Source organism: Panulirus ornatus, chromosome 36 (genome assembly GCF_036320965.1).
Source record: "Panulirus ornatus isolate Po-2019 chromosome 36, ASM3632096v1, whole genome shotgun sequence".
NCBI classification, from domain to species: Eukaryota; Metazoa; Arthropoda; class Malacostraca; order Decapoda; family Palinuridae; genus Panulirus; species Panulirus ornatus.
This window is the reverse complement of record NC_092259.1, coordinates 9108188-9124268: the sequence shown is the minus strand read 5'-3', so window position 1 is coordinate 9124268 and position 16081 is coordinate 9108188. Positions and strand designations below refer to the sequence as shown.

General features: G+C 42.1%; 2 protein-coding genes across 3 annotated transcripts in view; one reads left to right on the top strand and one right to left on the bottom strand.

Annotated features, from left to right (window-relative positions):
- Positions 1-3916: 3916 nt before the first annotated feature.
- LOC139760301 (uncharacterized) lies at positions 3917-14843 on the bottom strand. The gene is made up of 3 exons (XM_071683284.1): positions 14680-14843; positions 9827-10061; positions 3917-6191 (listed from the first exon to the last, which is right to left on the bottom strand). Exons 1-3 carry the CDS (start codon positions 14689-14691, stop codon positions 5398-5400), a joined length of 1041 nt encoding a protein of 346 aa, XP_071539385.1. The 5' UTR covers positions 14692-14843; the 3' UTR covers positions 3917-5397.
- Positions 6903-16081, top strand: part of LOC139760298 (F-box only protein 30-like) — an 80649-nt gene continuing 71470 nt past the window's right edge. Inside the window, exons 1-2 of one of the 2 annotated variants that reach the window (XM_071683280.1) lie at positions 6904-7158; positions 12631-12701. Coding sequence is in view for 1 of the 2 variants with exons in the window: in XM_071683276.1 (XP_071539377.1) it covers positions 7110-7158 (49 nt within the window). In the remaining variant the exon portion in view is untranslated. Of the gene's footprint in view, positions 7159-12630; positions 12702-16081 lie in introns of both variants that reach the window. The other variant, XM_071683276.1, reaches the window with a different exon arrangement.

Here is a 16081-nt window from a genome sequence, read left to right as displayed (position 1 = left end):
TGTCTTATTATGCAACCCCAGCCAGGGCCGCTAATACGGGGCTCAAGTGTACGGTCAGGGCTGCTGTCAATAATGGTTGACCGTTGCGGGAAAAGTTTACCATACTAATTATCCTCGCAGCTGGTAACTTTATTTGCAGAATAACGACGTTAAAAGCGGATTATATATATATATATATATATATATATATATATATATATATATATATATATATATATATATATATATTTATTATTATTATACTTTGTCGCTGTCTCCCGCGTTAGCGAAGTAACGCAAGGAAACTGACGAAAAATGGCCCAACCCACCCACATACACATGTATATACATACACGTCCACACACATATACATACCTATACATCTCGACGTATACATATATATACACACACAGACATATACATATATACACATGTACATAATTCATACTGTCTGCCCTTATTCATTCTCGTCGCCACCATGCCATACATGAAATGACAACCCCCTCCCCCCGCATGTGCGCGAGGTAGCGCTAGGAAAAGACAACAAAGGCCACATTCGTTCACACACAGTCTAGCTGTTATGTATAATGCACCGAAACCACAGCTCCTTTTCCACATCCAGGCCCCACGAAACTTTCCATGGTTTACCCCAGACGCTTCACATGCCCTGGTTCAATCCATTGACCACGTCGACCCCGGTATACCACATCGTTCCAATTCACTCTATTCCTTGCATGCCTTTTCCCCTCCTGCAATTCATGCTCCGATCACTCAAAATCTTTTTCACTCCATCTTTCCACCTCCAATTTGGTCTCCCACTTCTCGTTTCCTCCACCTCTGATACATGTATCCTCTATGTCAATCTTTTCTCACTCACTCTTTCCATGTGGCCAAACCATTTCAATACACACTCCTCTTCTCTCTCAACCACACTTTTTATTACCACACATCTCTCTTACCCTTTCATTACTTACTCGATCAAACCACCTCACACCACATATTGTCCTCAAACATCTCGTTTCCAAGAAATCCCCCCTCCTCCGCATAACCCTATAGCCCATACTTCACAACCATATAACATTGTTGGAACCACTATTCCTTCAAATATACCCATTTTTACTCTTCGAGATAACGTTCTCGCCTTCCACATATTCTTAAACGCTCCCTGAACCTTCGCCCTGTTCCCCACCCTGTAACTCTTCCGCTCCCATGGTTCCATTCGCTGCCAAATCCACTCCCAGATATCTAAGACACTTCACTCCCTCCAGTTTTTCTCCATTCAAACTTACCTCCCAAGACTTGTCCCTCAGCCTTACTGAACCTAATAACTTTGCTCTTATTCACATTTACTCTCAGCTTTCTCCTCTCACATGCTACCAGACTCAGTCACCAACTGCAGTTTCTCACCCGAATCAGCCACCAGCGCTGTATCATCAGCGAGCAACATTTGACTCACTACCCAAGCCCTCTCTCCAAAACTCTTGTATTCACCTTCCTAACAACCCCATTAATAAACAAATTAAATAACCTTGGAGACATCACGCACCCCTGCCGCAAACCGACATTCTCTGGGAACCAATCACTTTTCTCTCTTCCTACTCGGAAATATGCCTTACATCCTCGATAAAAACTTTTCACTGCTTCTAGCAACTTACCTCCCACACCATATACTCTTAGTACCTTCCGCAGAGCATCTCTATCACCTCTATCACATGCCTTCTCCAGATCCATAAATGCTACATACAAATCCGTCTGGTTTTCTAAGTATTTCTTACATACATTCTTGAAAGCAAACATTTGATCCACACATTCTCTACCACTTCCGAAACCACACTGCTCTTCCTCAATCTGATGCTCTGTACATGCCTTGATCCTCTCAATCAATACCCTCCCATACAATTTCCCAGCGATACTCAACAAACTTATATCCCTGTAATTTGAGCACTCACCTTTATCCCATTTGCATTTGTACAATGGCACTATGCAAGCATTCTGCCAGTCCTAAGGCACTTCACCATGAACAATACATGCATTGAATATCCTCACCAACCAGTCAACAACACAGTCACCCTCTTTTTTGAGGTGATAACAAGTAGTGGTGATGTGAGAAGGAGATGGAGTGAGTATTTTGAAGGTTTGTTGAATGTGTTTGATGATAGAGTGGCAGATATAGGGTGTTTTGGTCGAGGTGGTGTGCAAAGTGAGAGGGTTAGGGAAAATGATTTGGTAAACAGAGAAGAGGTAGTAAAAGCTTTGCGGAAGATGAAAGCCGGCAAGGCAGCAGGTTTGGATGGTATTGCAGTGGAATTTATTAAAAAAGGGGGTGACTGTATTGTTGACTGGTTGGTAAGGTTATTTAATGTATGTATGACTCACGGTGAGGTGCCTGAGGATTGGCGGAATGCGTGCATAGTGCCATTGTACAAAGGCAAAGGGGATAAGAGTGAGTGCTCAAATTACAGAGGTATAAGTTTGTTGAGTATTCCTGGTAAATTATATGGGAGGGTATTGATTGAGAGGGTGAAGGCATGTACAGAGCATCAGATTGGGGAAGAGCAGTGTGGTTTCAGAAGTGGTAGAGGATGTGTGGATCAGGTGTTTGCTTTGAAGAATGTATGTGAGAAATACTTAGAAAAGCAAATGGATTTGTATGTAGCATTTATGGATCTGGAGAAGGCATATGATAGAGTTGATAGAGATGCTCTGTGGAAGGTATTAAGAATATATGGTGTGGGAGGCAAGTTGTTAGAAGCAGTGAAAAGTTTTTATCAAGGATGTAAGGCATGTGTACGTGTAGGAAGAGAGGAAAGTGATTGGTTCTCAGTGAATGTAGGTTTGCGGCAGGGGTGTGTGATGTCTCCATGGTTGTTTAATTTGTTTATGGATGGGGTTGTTAGGGAGGTGAATGCAAGATTTTTGGAAAGAGGGGCCAGTATGAAGTCAGTTGGGGATGAGAGAACTTGGGAAGTGAGTCAGTTGTTGTTCGCTGATGATACAGCGCTGGTGGCTGATTCATGTGAGAAACTGCAGAAGCTGGTGACTGAGTTTGGTAAAGTGTGTGGAAGAAGAAAGTTAAGAGTAAATGTGAATAAGAGCAAGGTTATTAGGTACAGTAGGGTTGAGGGTCAAGTCAATTGGGAGGTGAGTTTGAATGGAGAAAAACTGGAGGAAGTGAAGTGGTTTAGATGTCTTGGAGTGGATCTGGCAGCGGATGGAACCATGGAAGCGGAAGTGGATCATATGGTGGGGGAGGGGGCGAAAATTCTGGGAGCCTTGAAGAATGTGTGGAAGTCGAGAACATTATCTCGGAAAGCAAAAATGGGTATGTTCGAAGGAATAGTGGTTCCAACAATGTTGTATGGTTGCGAGGCGTGGGCTATGGATAGAGTTGTGCGCAGGAGGATGGATGTGCTGGAAATGAGATGTTTGAGGACAATGTGTGGTGTGAGGTGGTTTGATCGAGTAAGTAACGTAAGGGTAAGAGAGATGTGTGGAAAAAAAAAGAGCGTGGTTGAGAGAGCAGAAGAGGGTGTTTTGAAATGGTTTGGGCACATGGAGAGAATGAGTGAGGAAAGATTGACCAAGAGGATATATGTGTCGGAGGTGGAGGGAACGAGGAGAAGAGGGAGACCAAATTGGAGGTGGAAAGATGGAGTGAAAAAGATTTTGTGTGATCGGGGCCTGAACATGCAGGAGGGTGAAAGGAGGGCAAGGAATAGAGTGAATTGGAGCGATGTGGTATACCGGGGTTGACGTGCTGTCAGTGGATTGAATCGGGGCATGTGAAGCGTCTGGGGTAAACCATGGAAAGCTGTGTAGGTATGTATATTTGCGTGTGTGGACGTATGTATATACATGTGTATGGGGGTGGGTTGGGCCATTTCTTTCGTCTGTTTCCTTGCGCTACCTCGCAAACGCGGGAGACAGCGACAAAAAAAAAAAAATATATATATATATATATATATATATATATATATATATATCAACTAATACATATTCCGGGCAGTGACGTTGGAATGGTCGATATATATTTTAAGTCCAATAGGAAAAAAAATAGAAAGCCTGTGACGTAATACATCAGAGCGAAGGTATTAATCTAAAAGGGAGCGTAGGTAATGAAGAGAGCTGTGCTTTTTAAAACATTCATTCACATAATTCAAACAGTTACAAGTACATGATATAGCCTATCTTTGATATGGTTTGGTGAGAGCCATACTCTATACAGCCTCCAACTTTTAACATCCCACGAAAATTAATTTACCTGTTTCAGCGTTTCATACGCAGATATTTTAAACCATGCAACAATGGAATATATATATATATATATATATATATATATATATATATATATATATATATATATATATATAATAGGATTGGGAAATATGAATAATGAATGATTATGGTGTATATCATGAGGTAAACATTTATAATACTGCCTTTATAATACTGTCAAACCCAGGATTTAGTGTGGGAGTAAGTTTGACTGTTGATGTATTTCGCGTATATGCCGGGAGGAGGTGATGCTAAGCATGATAATACGTAGTAATTGTTAACATAAGGCTGACGCACGCGCCATGGCGGCTCCTCGCGTAATTGAGGATTCGGTTGTTTTTGAGTTTACCTGATAACTCGTATGCCTTCAACTTTACAAAAGCTGTCATTTATGTAATCACTGTCTATTAATCTCATGTATATCTAGAGCCATTGTTACTAATCCAGAAACATCCTTATATAATATAAAGAGGAATGTGTACTTTGTGAAAGTGCTGCTCTATCAACTGGCTGTTAAATGTTAGATATTTGTTTCGTTATCTAATTCGATACACTACCTGTAGATCTATGACATATTGCAGCAGTTATAAATAATCTTATGATTTACATATGAAAACTTAAAGGATTGAATATATCTAGTCGAAATAAAGAAAATTGTATTCTAATAATCTGGAGCTTCTTATCATCATCCCTTGATGCGTTATGAGGGAGAACCTAAAAATTAACTACGAATACCTGTCACCTGCGTGCGCAGCTGATGAGGTCATGGAAAGATCCTCTACGGCGCACTATTTATGTCTTGATGCTTCACGCTGACATCACCGGCTGCGCACGCAGGAAACGGATTACTAAGGGCAGCCATAGTCACTGCTAAAACCACTACATGCGAATGATGGCAACTAAATACAGTTATATGCAAGTTCATTAATCGATGTGTACTCTTATGAAAAGGGCAGCTATTTTCTTTTGTACCATGGGATAGGTTATATTCATCTTTTCCACATCTTTCTCTTATTGGTTTTAAGAGACGCAAACTTTTCCATCTACATGAACTTAATGCAAATGATCAAGGGATTTAGAGCAGTGATATTGATGTGTTTAGAAATATCAACAGACAAGAGATTATGTCAGACATTGCCATGGTTACTTAGGAGGTGGGTGGAGTAGCGTGAGACTGGGCCGCACCCGCACCGCCAGCACGTATGGGTGGAACCGCGGCGTGGGAGCCGACCCCTCATCTGGAGGTGAAGGCGACGACGATGAAACTGGTGGCAGGTTAGGCGACGCCGGGGATGAGGATGCGGTCGTGGAGGGTACAGATAGCTGCGGGTGGGTGGCTGGGAGTGGCGAGGGCCGAACAATAGCTGACGGAGAAGAATACGATAAAGGAGAAGGTGAAGACGATGTGGAAGATGACGACGTTGGTAGGGGAGAGTGTGGGGAGGGAGGAGAGGAAGGGAGGGTCAAGTAATGGTAGCGCAACGACGTGTCAAGGGTGATGCAGGTGTCGTGTGGGGAGAGGGGCGAGCCCCGCTGGCTGCCCACACACCTGCCCCCGCCGCTCCTCGGGTTGTTGTTATTATTACTGTTATCATTATTATTGTTGTTCGTCGAGTCGTTTGGCTGGTAGAGGGAGTCGTCCTGCCGCTTCTGCCACTCCAGGACTGAGTTGAGGAGCTTGATGTACTTAATGGTCAGCCTCAGGATTTCGTTCTTCGAAAGCTTCTTATCGGGAGGGTGGGTTGGGACGAGGCGCCGTAGCTCGGCAAAAGCTCCACTGACGTTCTGCTGGCGCCAGCGTTCCCGAGTGTTGGTGAAGACCTTCCTGATGGTGCGGGGCGGCAGGCCCGCCTCCCGCCCTTCTCCTGTTCCCGCCTCACCCACGCCCACCTCCACCACCACACCGCCTTCGCTCTCCCCGCCCTCACATCCAGACCCTGTAAAGGGTAGAATATTGTTAGTTTTGTTAATGGCATCATGGATGGTTGGAAAAACACGTCAAAAAATATTGCACATCATTATTTCGGAAGAATAGAATTTTCTGAGACCACGAACATGAAAATTATATCACGTTTTTGTTTAAAGCTATCCGATTAAGGATTTTCTCATTTATTTTAAGCTTCAATCAAATTTCCACAAACTTTTTTTTCCACGGTTTTAGTCAGTTTTTAATAACTGGATATCACATCAATATTTCCCCCAAAACAACGTAATCTCTTACTACACTCCAAGATTAAGAGCATTGTTTTCATTTTGCCGTAAACTTTTTCTCCATGCGTAGGTTTGTCATTTATTTTTCTTTGGAGATGCTAGAAGTAAAACGTTGGATCGTCAGTCCAATTATATATGTTGTAAAACAATTCAGTTTAAGTACACACAGACGAAGGATTTCTCAGTACTTATTAGCTTTTTTTTTATACCACAGAAAATATTAATTCTAACATCCGTTATTGGTACATATTTTTTATTTCCTGGAAATATGTTTAACATTTATAATCAAAGACTATAGTCTTTGATTTCTAAATAAAGGTTCACATTCTGGCCAATCAGACGAAGGTGCTGCCGGTCTCCACCAATCAGGTGACATTTCACGAGGAACGAGTCATTCCAACTTTCCTCCCGGGTATCACTCCCACCTAGCCATAACTTTAAAGGTCCTTGCAGAATTTTACCTTTGCTGTAGTAGACATTTTAACCCGCGGGAAAGTGATAATGACGGCGACATGCAAGAATGTAAAACGCACCCGAAGCCTTTGTGGTCAGACGCTTGTTGCGCAAGTTGATATGTTGTGAACTATGTGGAAATTTACGGAAGAACGTTCGATGACAAGCTCATTCAGGTTCTAAGTGAAAACATGGCGCCGATAGTGTTTTTGTGCTGGAAACATCTACCCTTTCATAAAGGTAAATGAGCTCATTACCGAATTTAAGATCATGTTCATAACATAATTTTGGTTTTGGTTATTTGGAAAGCTATGTGATATGAATAGTATTCACTGGTTAGTCAACACCTACACGATTGAGACAGTTTGGTGCTACTGTACTTTCCACACGAGACATAATTTCTATGAAATATTGCTTACCTTTCCCATGGACCCCTTTTGGAAGTAGTATACTTTGTATTGACCAGTTCAAGTTTCTGTATAGATATATATATAGAGATATAGAATTTAAATCGCAGCTCTTTCCTCAAGTTTAAACAATAGCAGTGTCAAAATTTACGATCCTCGTGAAGGAATTACACCATTGTAAAGTACTAGTAAGCAAGATAATGTGTGCATGTGATCACAAGTAAGCTTACTTGTTTGATGACAGGCTGATTGCTTTGAAGTAAAAGTAGTATTAGGTTACTGTCATGAACATTATAAGCTGTGAAATTGGGGTAAACATCACAACCGTCAGAGTTCTTTGAAGGGAAAAATGTCCATACAGTAAGCCTTCATATCAAGATGGCTCCTCCAAGGGACCAGCCTAAGGAGGTTTGTTGGATGTTTCGTTATCACTACTGGTAGAACACTGATGCCATATTACAACCACGTATCGGAGTGGACGCAAATTTTTTCTCAATACAAGCAGTGATTCACAAGCAGATCTAGCCGAGCGGTGGTGGGTTCCACGCACGTTTAGTTTATATTTTGACTGATTATACACACTTCTGTCATAGCTTGGTATGGATCTCTCTCTCTCTCTCTCACGCATACACGCCATGCCTAACTCTAGGCAGGGTACCACTCACGTTTAGCATATCTCTTTCCGGGTTCCATTCACATCAAGCCTAGTCTGTGTGGCAGGTTACTACAGTCACGTATAGCCTTACTTTGCGCGAGTTCCTATTCACGTTTAGTTTGGCCATGAGTGGGGTCCTACTTACACCTAGCATTGCTATTATGGACGGGTTTTTACTCACGTCTGTCCTAATTCTGAGTGTGTTCCCACTCACGTTTCGCCTAGCACTGGGAGGGATCCGAATCACGTCTGGCCTATCCGTAAGCGGGTTCTACTCTTCACTTGACGAAAACTAGTTAACTGAACATTCGTGGTGCTCATGCACATTTCCCCCCCCCCAGTATTTATGCTTATCTCACGCGAAAACGCTTAATATGACAAAAACGACTGATGTGTTGACAGATGCTTGTCAGCTGATTTGTTAATGTCACGTAACATACGAATTATATGCGGACAGTTGTTCCTTGAACTGTGCACATTTTGCACTGGAACTATAACGTATTTGGCCGCGAAAATATTCAACGGGTGTGTTTGCACGTATTGGGTCACCATAGACTAAATTGGGTATTGTAAACTTAACTGTATGGTACGCCATCGCTCAAAGCTCTCTTATTTTTTGCATGTTTGATATCTCTGTACGGTACAGGGAGGTACTTCCTATTCACTGGGCTCTATCACATAAACTGTCTCTCATACAGCCTTTTACATTTAACAACCAATGTAAGTTGTCCGCATGCAGTTTCATCGCTTGATTTACTTCTTTCATCCACTGCGCTCATAATGGTACTATAAAAGCAACTCTTTTCTAACGTTGCATGGGTAATTTCATAGTATGACATCTAATTCTGTCATTGAATCTTTCCAAGAAATGCTTATGAAAGGTCAAAAACTCAAGAGGCAGTGATAAGGCCATCCTTTACTCTTCTGTCTTTCATGATGAACAAATTTGATGCCTTTAGCCTTTCACAGTCATTCTGCTTTCTCAGTTATGGTACCATCTTTGTTTCCAGTCTCAAGACCTGGTTCATTGTATCGCTTTTAGTGACCAAAATTTAAGAAGCATATCCTAGTCTTGCCTGATGTAGCATGTAAACAGGTCTCTGAATTTTTCATTATCCGTATACATCATTGTTACTCTAAAATTTTGCAGCAGACAGCTTGTTTCCAGATTTTTCTAATATGGGACGCTAGGGATGCCGATTCTTAAGTCCCTCTCGCACACTGATTCCTGCAGCTTATTTCATGCTACATAAATTGATGTTAAGGCTTTCTTTCCCTGTAGCTCACACCTCATTACCTTGCACTTTCTTGGTTGAATATCATCAACCATGTATTTGATGAACTCGGAGCTTGTCTATGTTCCCCTGTGAATATATGCATTCCTCCCACCTTTTTATCACCTTCATAACTATGGCATTATCCGCAAACATATTCAGGTAGGACTCCTATCCTTCCGTCAAGTTATTTACTTAGACTAAGTAGAGCAGTGGTCCAAAAATAGAACCTTGTGGTACGCCACTTGTGACCTCAACCCATAGTAAGAAAGCTCCCTCTGATCCCATCCATGAAGACAGTCTGTCCAGCGTAGTAGTCGTGTCCCTTATTCCTGCCTGAAGATCCATCTTCTTTATCAATATTCCGTATGGTATGATGTCGAATGCTCGCCGTCAGCTTCGGTACGGATAATCTATCCAGCATGCTCTTGTCTGTAATGGATCTTACATCTCATAGAATCTATGAGCTTTTCGTTACACATGAACTTTCCTGTGAAACCGTGATGTCTGACACTTTGGTAGTTTCGCCTTTGCCGGAAGTCATCCATTTGCATTTGTGTGTGTGCACTTACCATGCGAGCGTCGCCAGCAGAGGTAGCGACGTGGATGTTGGCTGGAGTTTACGTTCGCACCTCCGGGGTTGTCGTCACCGTGGTCGTCGTCAGTCGTGGAGTCGCGCGTGTCGTCCGAAAGGTCGTCACCCAAGTCCAGGTCGCTGCTGTCGCCTCCACTACATCCGCCCATGCACCCTCCCACACACCCCCCCACACACCCTCCCAGGGCTGGGGGAGAGTTCTCGTCGTCTACCTGGAAAAAGAAAGAAAAAGACTAATCAAAGCCATACACAGTTCACTATTAGCGGGAGTAGCTGTGCAGATCTTCGATGAGTAACATGTTTTGTGACGGTGTAACTAAGTGGTATATAACAGCTATTGAATAAGTTATTTTGTGGCGCTATATAAAAGAGTATTAATGGCCGTTTGTTGAATGATAGTTGTCTTGTGGCGGAGTAACTGGTGGTGTATGGTATCTGTTTGTTGAAGGACAGTTGTCTTGTGGTAGTGTAACTGGTGGTTGAGCTGTTTGTTGAAGGACAGTTTCGTGGTGGTGGTGTAACGAGGTATAATGCTGGCTGTTTGATGAATGGCATAACGAGGTATATTGCTGGCTGTCCCATGAATGGCATTCATGTGGTTATGTGACATGGTAATTTATACGGATTAAGTAGAGTAATGATGAAACGTGTTTGTAACGCATCACGTGTTTTTAAGGCAGTAGGTAATTTGATATAAGAGGAATTTTTGTGTTATGGTTCACGTGTGCATGTATGTGTCACACCAGTGTTTACAGCTTCCATATTTTGCGAAGCGTCTCCCTTTCACCTTGTACAGCCTCATGCTCCGTTTATTTTTCTCTTGCTCAGATAACATGGGTCATTTTATTTTAACTATAATCGGTACTGATTTGGAACAGGATGTGTTATTCTTTTTTACGAAAAAAAGAATCTTTGGTTTCCGTCACGCTTATATCATTATTACAAGTATAATTCGTTATCTTTTTTAATATGATTGTACACTATAAGTCTGTTAAACCCAGGACTTGATGGCACACAGTTATATCCTCGTTTTCCATATAATCCCCCCCTCCATTTTTCTGTGACAAGCCACGATCTAAATTTTATCCGTCAAGCGGTATCTAAGTTAATACACTTTTTTATTCCCTCTAAAATCTTATATATATATATATATATATATATATATATATATATATATATATATATATATATATATATATTTGTCTGTGGATACATTAGACGCTCGCCAAAATCTTTATTGGCGCTGATAAGGCGTCTGCGCTTACTGATTTACGACAAAGAAACCAGAGGTAGATTTTTTGTTTTAGATTCGCCAAGTATACATCTGAGAGGAACCGTTGTCACAAATGCAACTGCAATTACAGTTTTGGAGTACAGTAAATTCATATCAGTAAAATAATAATGATAATGATGATGATAGTAATAGTAATGGTTTATTTTGAAACCAAAATGCTAAAAAAAAAATCCCTAAATTTTGTGGAAGTGTAATCGTACGAAGTCACTACATTGTTAATCGTCAGCGTCAAAATAATGCCTGGAGTCTGTAAACAGCCATTTAACACTGATATTTGGCATTATACCGCAATATGTATATGTTACCTTAGACATTAGAGAACATTTATCAACGGCGTTTGGACCAAATATGTGTTGAGAACTTAAAACATTACTGAGCGTATGTATCACAACCCGTGATATTCACATGTAAATCAACCCTAATTATGTTTAGAGAACTTAAAACATCATTGGGCATATGTATCACAACTCGCGATGTTCACATGTAAGTCAATTATAATTTTGCCATTGCGCAACCATGATCGTTTGCTGTTCTTTCTTGATAGCCTATACTTTTTTCTAAGCGTTTTTTTTCTTTTTTTCTTTTTTTTGCCTGCTTGTTGGTACCGTTGGATCAAGGAGCATTATTTCGACTTTGTCTACTTTTCCTACAGTTTACTATAATTATTGAGATTCATAATATTGGTTTTGATAAATTAAGTTCAGCTTTACATACTACAGTGGGGACGTGGACGAGGGCTTGCTTACCCATCGCCATCTGGAAGTACAGGCAAATCGTTGATTCGAAGCAAACCAGTAAACCAACCACACCTAACTGACCTCAGGCTGTGGGTGTCCGCCCGCCGGCCTCCCGACTGAAGTTCGATGAAATCATATTACGTCCTTCGGGAAGAACATATACAGTGGCAGCATAAAAGTGTTTAACCCGCCCGAGCCGTTATATTTGTCGCTTATACGTTTGCGGAAATCAAATTATTATGAACACGGAAATATATTTTTCCTTTGATCACTTCTAATAATTTCAGTGCATCGTCAAAATCTCTGGTTAGTAAGTAGAATGCTGAATCATTATTACTAGCAATAATGGCTCGTCACCATGTTTAATAGATCACTTTTTATAAAAACAATTTGCACATAAACCTGAGTTTAATAAATGCATTAATTTCAGTTAAAGTAACTTCTTGAGGTTTAAAATTTCAGCGCCACAGGCTGATTACAGAAAACGTTTGCTAATGTAACTTACACACGCACACTCTCTCACACACACACACACACACACACACACACAGCTGGCTCGTTTGTGTAAACATTGAATACGTATTACATGTATACAAGGTTAAGAGACGAAATTAACGCGTGTCCACGTGACACACAAATGGTGATTGCACAGGAAGAGTGGATTATCAAAGCCACAGAATCATTTTCTGTCTATAGAAGATGAATCGGAAATTTTGACCAGAAATGTAACATTGTATGTGCTTGTTGCAGGATGTTTGTGCCTTCCCAGCGAGGCGTTCTCCGCGACCCGTCCGTCCTGTGATGACCGCTGATCACGCAAGGTACGACCCCTGTCGATAAATCTCTTACAGTATGTACGACCCTCTATGAAAACATTTCACCCAAAACTAAATTTAGAAGAGGAACCTTGTCCAAAAGTTATGATAATCTTGTCCAGGAATTGCAAATACTTGTTTGTTTCACACACACACACACACACACACACACACATACATGTATTTAGAAACGATCAGGATCGGCGTTGTCAGGTCAGGTGAACCGGGGTTATGACCCCGACCGGGGTGGTGTTTGGTTGCTTCATTACGACCCCCGGGACCCGTCACCCCGTGGGGTCGTTTTCCACAGATTTATGAATTTGGAATTGGTCACCCATGGGGTCGTTGTTTACTGCTTTACGACCCAGGGACCCATTAACTCGGGGAGGTCGTTGTCAGCTTCACCACGACCATGGGACTTGTCACTGCCGCACTACGTACGAAACCTTTTTTTTTTTTTTCAATGGAAACAAAATTCGGCATTAAGCTACATAACCATGTTTAGAGATCGCTCTTCATTGAAACTAAGGATAAATCGATATATATATATATATATATATATATATATATATATATATATATATATATATATTTTTTTTTTTTTTTTTTTTTTTTCTTTTAAACTATTCGCCATTTCCCGCGTTAGCGAGGTAGCGTTAAGAACAGAGGACTGGGCCTTTGTGGAGTATCCTTACCTGGCCCCCTCTGTTCCTTCCTTTGGAAAATTAAAAAAAGAAAAAAAAACGAGAGGGGAGGATTTCCAGCCCCCCGCTCCCTCCCCTTTTAGTCGCCTTCTACGACACGCAGGGAATACATGGGAAGTATTCTTAATCCCCTATCCCCAGGGATATATATATATATATATATATATATATATATATATATATATATATATATATATATATATATATATTGCAAGAAGTCACAGTGGTGCTAGTGATCTAGTTTATGCATAAAACCATTTCATTTTCTGTGGTTTTACGATATATATATATATATATATATATATATATATATATATATATATATATATATATATATATATATATATATATAATTTGCGGAATAGAATAGACCATTTTCTCAAACATTGCATTAAAGAACGTTGTTTTGTGAACATTAGGATTATTGATCACAGGAAATTTATATGGTTAAAGAAAGGCGTGAAAGATTACAATGCAGCATGTGTAGGTGCACAGTACTATGTACTGAGACAGTGTATTGGAATCATGTGGCGGTTCAGATTGCTTTGAACTTCGTCTTGCAAGTTGGTCACCTCTTGAACACGGCGGGACGACCCTTGTGTGTGATGGATGTCGCCTCTGACCCTGATCGTTTGAGGGTTTGATCAAAGGCCAGGCCGTCGCACTCAAGGGTTGTACTGTTGCGCTTGAGGTGTCTTTGCCGTGGACTCAGATGTTATTACCCTCGCACTCAGGGGTCGTACCAGCGTTCTTAAAATGGTTATGAAACAGCCGCCTGGGACGACCTCCGTGGTACGACCATACCCAACACCAAACGACGTGTGTTTTGGACCACCCCCACAGGCAAGTGTGAGCTTGGGAGACGTTACACAGTAAAACCTGTTCCTATCGCTATCCTCTCGCACCATATGCCTCCGGGAAGCATCGAACTCACGCTACCTTAGCCAACCAAGACTTGACTTCAGGCTAAGAACCAGAGGAACTGGTCCACGTTTTCGCCGTGGTGCCTCAGTGTCGTGTTCGCCATATTGGAAAATCGCAAATTCTTGTTCACGAGTCGAACGTGTTGTAGCTTCCGTGCACTGTGTCTCAATTACAAGTAAATGCCGACACTAGCAGTCTATATTATCACGTTAGATTAATATTTCTTATCAGTTTTCAGTATTTTTCATGGGTTCCCATAGGAGTGGGAACTGAAACTCTAGGCCGCAAACCTTTTGAATGAGAGAAACGCACACGGGGCTGAGGAGAGAATTTCCACTGTTGCTCATTGGCCCTACCTTGTCCATCATCTGGCCGGCGAGTGTACGGCTCCACCGAGGGGAAACTATATCTTTCACTAAGCACAGCTCGGTCTTCCCCTCAAGTGCCCTAACCACCAGAGGTCGACACCTTCCTTCTCTAGTTTTCCCCCGAGGGGCCGCGCCACCTGATCCCCTCCACTTGACACAAAAGCCAGGGAAACATTCTGACCAGATTTCACTTACCGGTTTCCCCTCACCGGCCATGACACCAGAAAATCCGGTGTTGACAAATCGGAGAGCGGGTGGGCGGGGCCAACTTACCATCAGCCAATCCCGGGGTCCGCCGTTATCGGCCATCGCCGTCTCGACCAGTGGCAGCCCAGGAGAGGTGACGTGTCTATGGAGATTGGTTGAATGTTTACAAATATGAGGGGAGTCTATTGATTTTAAATGACGTATTAGATTCTCATGGAATATAAAACTGTTTCCCATGGGTATTAGCGAGCCAATTTGCCGGTTATTACACTCTTCAATTATGACGGTGTGGGCCCCCAGCGGTCCTTAACGGCGGGATCATGGTCACCAACGCCAGTATCTCATGAATTGGAAATCAGTCTTTGCAAAAGTTACGATAGACCGAGCCCGATCGTGTGGGGGATATGGAGTGGGCTCTGTGCCGCGTATGAGAACTACATTTATATCATGAACGTCGGTGTTATCATATAATAGTAGTTAGCTCTTTACATGTGACCTGTGATAGGGTATTGACCTGACAACCGCTCTGCTGAGCCACCTCCACACTTGCCAAATGTCCCAGATAATAACCCGCTCGCGTTAACAGTTCCCATCCTCAGTTTTAACCTTTTTTTTTTTTTTTCCTCTAGGCTTCGCCCGGTTAGAGACTTTAGGGTTGGGTGAGGCGTTCGTGCTTCGGGATCAGTACTCAAAGGTTCAAGTCTTTGAAGGCTTACCTCGTCTAGGGTCTTTGGTTCATGTGACACTGGGGCGAGCCTTGGGCGTCGTGAGGTCTTCATCGTCTACATAGATGTCTCATCATCCCAAGAGAGATAGGACTTGGGAGAAGTTGGAGGAGGATGAGAGAGAGAGAGAGAGAGAGAGAGAGAGAGAGAGAGAGAGAGAGAGAGAGAGAGAGAGAGAGAGAGAGAGAGAGAAGAGAGGCAGCGGTAGTTATTTAACAGTAACTGTTGACTATACATTTCGGTGTTCCATAGCGCCACTGCTGTTACTTTTGCCCACATATTGAGGCATCAGGGACGAGGAGCGTGGTGTGGTGGTGATACACACCAGTATACCTGGGGGCTGCAGACTCGCCAACCAGCTACCCAGATCTTATTTCAGCAAGTTACTCTCGGATGCTTTGGTTTGTGTGCCTGCCCTCAGTCCCTTGTCTATAGCCCATGTCACCCCACGTCCGTCG